The 7,117-nt window shown below is 36.7% G+C and overlaps 1 protein-coding gene across 1 annotated transcript; it reads right to left on the minus strand.

Moving 5' to 3' along the window:
* On the minus strand, nt 1-6,857 carry LOC146131822 (beta-1,3-galactosyltransferase 5-like). The gene is made up of 4 exons (XM_083396844.1): nt 6,637-6,857; nt 4,157-4,278; nt 2,658-2,883; nt 1-1,378 (listed from the first exon to the last, which is right to left on the minus strand). Exons 1-4 carry the CDS (start codon nt 6,738-6,740, stop codon nt 826-828), a joined length of 1,005 nt encoding a protein of 334 aa, XP_083252970.1. The 5' UTR covers nt 6,741-6,857; the 3' UTR covers nt 1-825.
* Nucleotides 6,858-7,117: the final 260 nt, after the last annotated feature.

A 7,117-nucleotide genomic window follows, 5' to 3' on the forward strand; every position in this document is an offset into this window, starting at 1 on the left:
ATGCTCATATCATATCAGTCGACTATTTGCTCTGAACACTGTGTAGGTAAAACTAGGGATATGGCCGACCGATAGTATGAGGAATCATTTTTCGAAAGGTTGGCAGTAAGCAAGTTTACCCCTTGGGTAATGGTTGGCATAAATCGAGTGAAAGTAACAATTCGCAGAGTCAGATTACTCATACTGAATCCGAGTAGTCGTTTGTCTTTGATAGGATCTGAAGATTTATTTTATAAATTAGCAATATTACAAGATATTTTCAATTTTTGTCTTTAGATGTGATTTTTAATCGCATTACTCGGCTTGCTAAAGTAATATAAAGTGGCATCAAGTGTATGTACTAATTGTACTTCTGTTAACTTCAAAAAAGAACTCGTTTAGCTTATTACCTCAGTAGCAGTTCTATACGGCGAACTCTTTGAACTAAAGTTACTAAATCATTGGTAGGATTTGCTAACTTAGGTTTGAGGCACACGTGATTTGTCCCTCGGATTTAAAAGAGTGCGGTAGCGCAAAGCACACGTGCCTAGTCAAAGTCGTTGCATTTAAAACAGCCGTATTGGGACTGTACCAGTGAAACATCTTTTAACCGTGGGCAATATTGGCTAACTGTATACGCAAATATGATTTTTACAGATTGACTCGGAACTCTCGATCAAGTATTTTGAGTTAATCGACCTCCGACCGAGTAGTATAACTTACTCGTAATTTAACTCACTCGTACCGAGCACTCATTCTCGTGCCGAAATCTCCAACTCTTTTCGCTTGGCACAAGTACCCCTCGGGCGCCCCCCAGCGCGCCGCGTGCGATTTCTATGTCGTACGCTACAATGTGCAGCGGCACTGGGTCGTATTGGCAAAGCTTTTTCTCATTTTATCCCAAGTCCTGCTCATGTCAACCCTCACGGCGTCGTTCACCGAACCGAAGTGTTTCGTGACCTCGGGCATTCGATAGACAAGGTGATCGGAAAAGTTCATGCGCCTGCGCAGTATTCCCGTGATCCATACGTCATCAAGACGTAATATCGGCGCTGTGCGTGACGTATTGTACAAATTGGTTGCCACGGGTAGCGACATTACGTACATGCCGCCATGGCAGTAAGGCGGGTAGGTAGACGGTCTGTACTCGTCGTAGGAAACGTACCATTTCCAGCCTTGCACCCTCAGCGGTTTCTCTACTTCACCTTTCACGAACATGCACATGATTGGCAGCTGCTCGTGAGGCGTTCGCGTGTGATTGGCCAGAACCTTATGAATGCTGTCCACCATGATACGCATGTCGATGAGGAAATCGTCATCTGCTGAAGCGTAGAATGTGTTGCGTGGAAGATGGGTGGAAGCCCATTCCATGCCGGCCAGCACTTTGTAGGGCATCAGACTGGAAAATAGGAATCACAATTATATAATTATATAGGGGTTTTAGGGGGGGGGGTGTTTTTAGGAATTTTTAATAATTTAATAAGTACATATATGACGACAATACGCATACTTTTCAAAGGACCATCCAGTTATTTGAAAAAAAGCACACACAAAGGTTTAGGAGAAATAGAGGTTTTATTACATTTTTCAAAGTATTCCTTATTTCCTCTTTATTTTTCACTAGTGTCGAGAAGTTAGCGATGTATTCCATTTTTTTCGAATTTTTTCAGGTTATTTTAGCGTTACTACAATCGCTGCAATGGATCGTAGATTATGCCTGAAATTCCTGGGTTAATTTGGTATCGGGTATCGGCTCCGATCCGAAATTATCGGACATCATTTAAACCCAGCATCAGTTTATTCTACTGTGTTTGGACTGATTCGTTGAACTTGGATTTTTTAACAAAAAATGAGGCAAAAAAACAGCAAAAAAATTTTTCTATTTCTACAAACTTGCAATAACTTCAATACCCCAACTGAATCGTATTGATCGGGCCTATAGTATTACAAAAGTTAACTTGAATTACCCAAACCAATCCAGAAACCAATTCTCTTACCCCCCAAAAAATTGCCTATGACTTACCCCTAAAGAAAAGTTTTTTTTTTAAGAAAAAAATTAAAATTTGTCCAATGACTTTAAAATCATCAACTTACTCGTATTGATCTGGTCCATCGTACTGCAAATTGTCAATTTAAATTACTAACCGATCAAACATGAATTACTCTTGGCAAAAAAAAGACTTGGCCCTTACGAAAAGTTAAAAAAAAAAAATTAATTCAGAATTTTTTTTTTTAAAGAAAAAAACTTTTAGACTTAAGAAAGGTTATTTTGCGAGAAAAAAAATTACAAATTTTCTAATGACTTCAAAATCCTCAACAGTCGGTTCTGCCGTTTCGCAATAAGTCAAGTTGACCCCAAACTAATCCAGAATCAATTGTCCTTACCCGTCAAAAAAACTAACCTAGTTTTGACTTACTCCTTAAAACAGTTTTTTTTTAAAGACTTGAGAAAAAAAAGAATTTAAAAAATTACAATGACTTTAAAATCATCAACTTACTCGTATTGATCTGGTCCATCGTATTGCAAAATGTCAATTTAAATTACTAACCGATCAAACATGAATTACTCTTTTACCAAAAAGAGAGAAAATATTTTAAGAAAAAACATTTTAACTTAATTAAGATTTAAAAAAAAAATAAATTAAAAAATTACAATGACATTCAAACATTCAACTTACTCGTATTGATCAGGTCCATCATATTGCAAAATGTCGCCGTATCTTTCTTCTTCCTCATCCAACAGGGCCAGGGTTGCGGGGTGGGTGGTTTTCCCGATTAGGTACACGGCCTCGAACCGGCCCCCGTCCATAAAACTGACCGAGTTCCAGGTCCGTCTCAATAGCTCCCTCCGCTGGAAATAGTCGGCCTTGGACTTGATGAAGGTCACCAACGTCCAATTGACCTCTACGAGAAAATGGAGGGAAAATTTTAGGAAAGTTTTGGGAAATTTTTCGGGCATGTGGATTTTTTTTTATAATTCTTGACAAAAACAAAAAATCTAATTCTGAATAATGTTAGAAAAAAAAAAATATTGCCAATATCAAAAAGTACAAGTTTTGACTTGACAATAATAACAAAAAATCAAAATTTGACTAATAAAATTATACGAATAGTCGAATTAGGACTTATAACAGAAATAATTCTATTCCTCACAAAAAACTGACAAAAAAAATTAAATTCTGACTATAACAAAAGATAAACAATTTTTACTAGTAAAATAAGTCGCGAAAAGCATGAAGGGAAGAAAGGTTTGATCTTCACACAGGTTTCTGCAGCTGTACATATTAACTCACTCATCATGCAATCTTAATTAGACGGACTAGCAACGGAAGTTTGGAACGATTCCCAATAGCGGCCCTTGTTACTTCGCTTAACATGGATTTAATCAATCAATACTCCTGAGGCCAATACAAATAGTGACGTCACCCTTGTTAGGGCTTTATTCGCCACTGTATGACGTAATTGCTACAGACTATACCTACAAAGCTCAGTTTTACAAACAAAGTGAAATTTAAAAATATACATGAACAGAAATTTGAAAACAAAGCAAAGATGTTAGTTACGCTTTGCATTCTAAAGTAACGTTGTGACGTAACAGTTCGACGTAAATTTGTGACGTCATGTAAAAAATCTTGGATTTCGCGCCTGCTAAAAACCACTTTACCGCCACTTAAGAAGAAAGGACAACTCACTTTATCAACAAGGAACTCTATTGGAATTCGTAGTTCACCTTATCAAGGCAACCAGGCGTTATCTGTAGTCTTAGTGACCACTTGAAACAATCAGGCATCGTTGGAATGCCTAATGGTATGGGCCAGTATGCTAGGCTCTTGTTAAACGTAAATAGGATAACTGACAAAACCGTTCAAAGCAAATCAAAAAACAATCTTTTGGTCTGGAAACAGATTTTATATCACGATTTTGTCGTTTAAAATTGCAATCATTAAAAAGCAAATAATTAATACCAAGTCCCTAATTTTATCGGAAATTCAGCATCAGACACCCCTAGTTCTATATGTTGTGGGTTCAATCAGTTTCTCAGGCACTTTGTTTAGCTCTGGGTTTGCTTTTAATTTTAAACCAACCCTTGTACATTCACATCAAGAACTTTTTTTTACCTTGTGTTTAGTAAAAGAAGTTCAAAATATTTATATTTAAAGCAATGCTTAACGCTCACGTTTTCCCTTGAGACATTCATCTTTGTCGCAAATCCTCTCCAGTAATTTCCTCGGCTCTCTCAAGTAAGCGTTCGGTTGTCTCGCTTCAATGCTTCCGAACATTAGAGGGTCAAAGTTCATTCTGCAAACGCGAATAAACATTGGTTAATTTTTTATAAAACAAACAGTAAGACCTGAAAAGCAACCATATCTACTTCTTTAGAAAATGATTAAAGTTTTATTCGAAACGTTTTCCAAATGCTACCTACTTCTGTATGGGCTTTACAGCGGAATATCTGTAATACCTATATTTTTTCACCGATGCCAAATGGTAGCACGGGTAATCCGATACTAGATTGACATCGCTGACGTTTCGTTAGTCTAATTTTGATAGTGTATTGGTGGAGTTAAGAATTATGTCAGGATAAGTTTTAGAAATGTCCGATAATTTTGAATGGAAGTCGATACACGATAATTAATTAAAGGTGGAACTATCGTTACTCGTCCAATATTTGAGTGACATGGGTCCGATCCTATACAAAATTAGTATTGAAATTTTAGCCCTAATTTGTGACCAACGCAGTGTTTTCTATCTTGGCAGTGAAATTTATTAACAGTAGGTTAACCAAACTTCTTAACCCGTATTTTGCGAAAAAACGTTTTTTTTTATCTTGCTTGGGCTGCATTTTATTTTATTTTAATTTAACACCTTATTCCGACTATTTGTCATTTCCCTTAGAGTTCGAGTTAATTCTTAAAAATAAATTCATAAAATTCATAAAAAAAATGTGCAAATTTTAACCCAGGACGACTTATCCATCAGCGTCGCAACATTGGCTGCGAATTAACATATGCTTTGCGCGGTGCTCGAGTAAAGCACCCAAACGACCAGGCGTGTTTAATCACTTCCCGCTTCTTGGAAAGGTTTTATTTTGGTCTTATTTCGAACTGAAAATTGGCATCGACCCAAAAGCGTGCCCGAGCTCAAATCGCTTGAGCGAACCACTTTAAAAGTCCCTCTGGGCCAAACATAGTCGGGCCGGTTCTTTGCATCTATTCAACGTATTCCCTATAAGTTCGAACATTTTTAACCAGTGTTTTTTTACAACCTGTTTTCGCAGCGCTTTAAACATTACGTCTAGGATAACAGCGAAGAATTGGCAAACCAAATTTCTTTACTAACTCTATGTAGGACTAGGAGAACAAAATAGACTTTGGAGCATAATGGTTGGAGGTTGTAGTAAGACGTAATAAGAATATCAAAGCCCATACAGAAGTATAGGTATCATTTTTGAAAATGAATAAAGACTTATTCGAAACGTTCAAAATGAAACCTACTTCTGTATGGGTTTTGAAAATAGACATTAATTAGCATTAAGCATCGAATTTAATAAGTTTTAGTCATGTCTTTGCTTCTAAAGTTTTCTTCAATTTTACAAAAATCCAATTAGAAATCAAATTAAACGGCGAAAAATTTGGGGAGGGGAATCAAGGCCAACACATGCCCCCTGTTAATTAAATTTGAATTTATTAATGCTGTTACGTTCTTTGTGTTTCGTTTATTTAAAGATTGCAAAAATGTTATTTGAAGATAATTAGGTCGCCCAAGCTTCACCGGTATAGGCTACTTACGCCTAATATCTAAGTGGTCGCGTGCCATGGGTTGAGAAACAGTTTTTATTTAATTAAACTTTTAAAATAAATTGGCGTTCAAGGAAAACAGAGTTTATTTTGTGCCTTATCAAGAAATCGTGAGGTATAAACTTCCAACATGTAGCTGACGATAAAAAACATGTTTGTGATCACCAGCCAACCGTAGGTGATCACCGGACACATCGCAGTTAATATTCATTTAAATGGTTTTAAACTGTTCGAACATCGAAAAGAAGCTGAAAGCGCTGGACGTAAAAGTCCAGCCGACTATGTTTGGTCCACGGGGACTTTAAAGTAGTTAACTAGAGAGATTTTAGTTAGGGCACGCTTTTGGGTTGACGCCAATTTTCAATATAATTTCAACGTGCTGTCTCGTATTATAATAAGACTTTAAGACCAGAGTCTGAAAAGCGCTTGATTCACTTTAGTTGCACAAAGTACCGCTTTCCAATCATTTTTATATTTATTATGCAAATGACTTGACATAAGGTTTAAAATACGACTTTTTTTGAAATAGGTTTTTTGCAAGTTAGTTTTAAAAAAAATGTTTTTATCAAAAGTTGTATCGATATTCTTGCATATGATTTCACTTGGACTTCAATTATTATTATTTCGATGGTTAATTTTTAACTTCAGCTGTTTGACAAGTGTTTGAATTAGAAACCTGACATATTTTTAAAGTGTTTTTTTTTAATTTTAAATAGATTATTTATTGCAAATGATTTCACTCTTGGACTTGATCTAAAGCGGTTTCAAAGGTATTCGTTAATTCGCACATGATTGGACTCCAGATGAACTTGATATAAAGTCACAATGTTTAAGATATTGAGAAACCCAGGCGTATTACCTCTTCTTGTAGTATTCCGACTTGGAGAACACGATGGCAATGACAGTGTAGGAAATGAGGGCGGACACGAAAACCAGGCAGAGGCAGGCATAGTTGGGCCGCATCGAAGACGCAGGCCTTCGGTGTCGAATCCTGAACCCCGTCTTGCTTTTCTTTGTGCAAGTTCTAACGTACAGTATATGGGCAGATCTGCTGGCGATTACAGAACAGTTTCGGCCTAATTTTTTATTTTCAATCTGGGGAAAACAATGTTTAGTTTACGGACTATGACAATGTTTAGTTTACAGACTATCATAACAGGTATTGTGCAAGTTCAAACGTACAGTATGGACAGCTCTGCTGGCGTTTGCAAGACGGTTTCGTCCCCGTGACAAAAGTTTTGTTTTTCGTACAATGTCGTACTGCATACCTCCACCAAGTATGCTCCAAAGTTACTGTGATTTTAAAAGCATTAACCGACGTTCGTTTAATTAATACATCT

Source organism: Ascidiella aspersa, chromosome 9 (assembly GCF_963924565.1).
Source record: "Ascidiella aspersa chromosome 9, kaAscAspe10.2, whole genome shotgun sequence".
In the NCBI taxonomy this organism is placed as follows: domain Eukaryota; kingdom Metazoa; phylum Chordata; class Ascidiacea; order Phlebobranchia; family Ascidiidae; genus Ascidiella; species Ascidiella aspersa.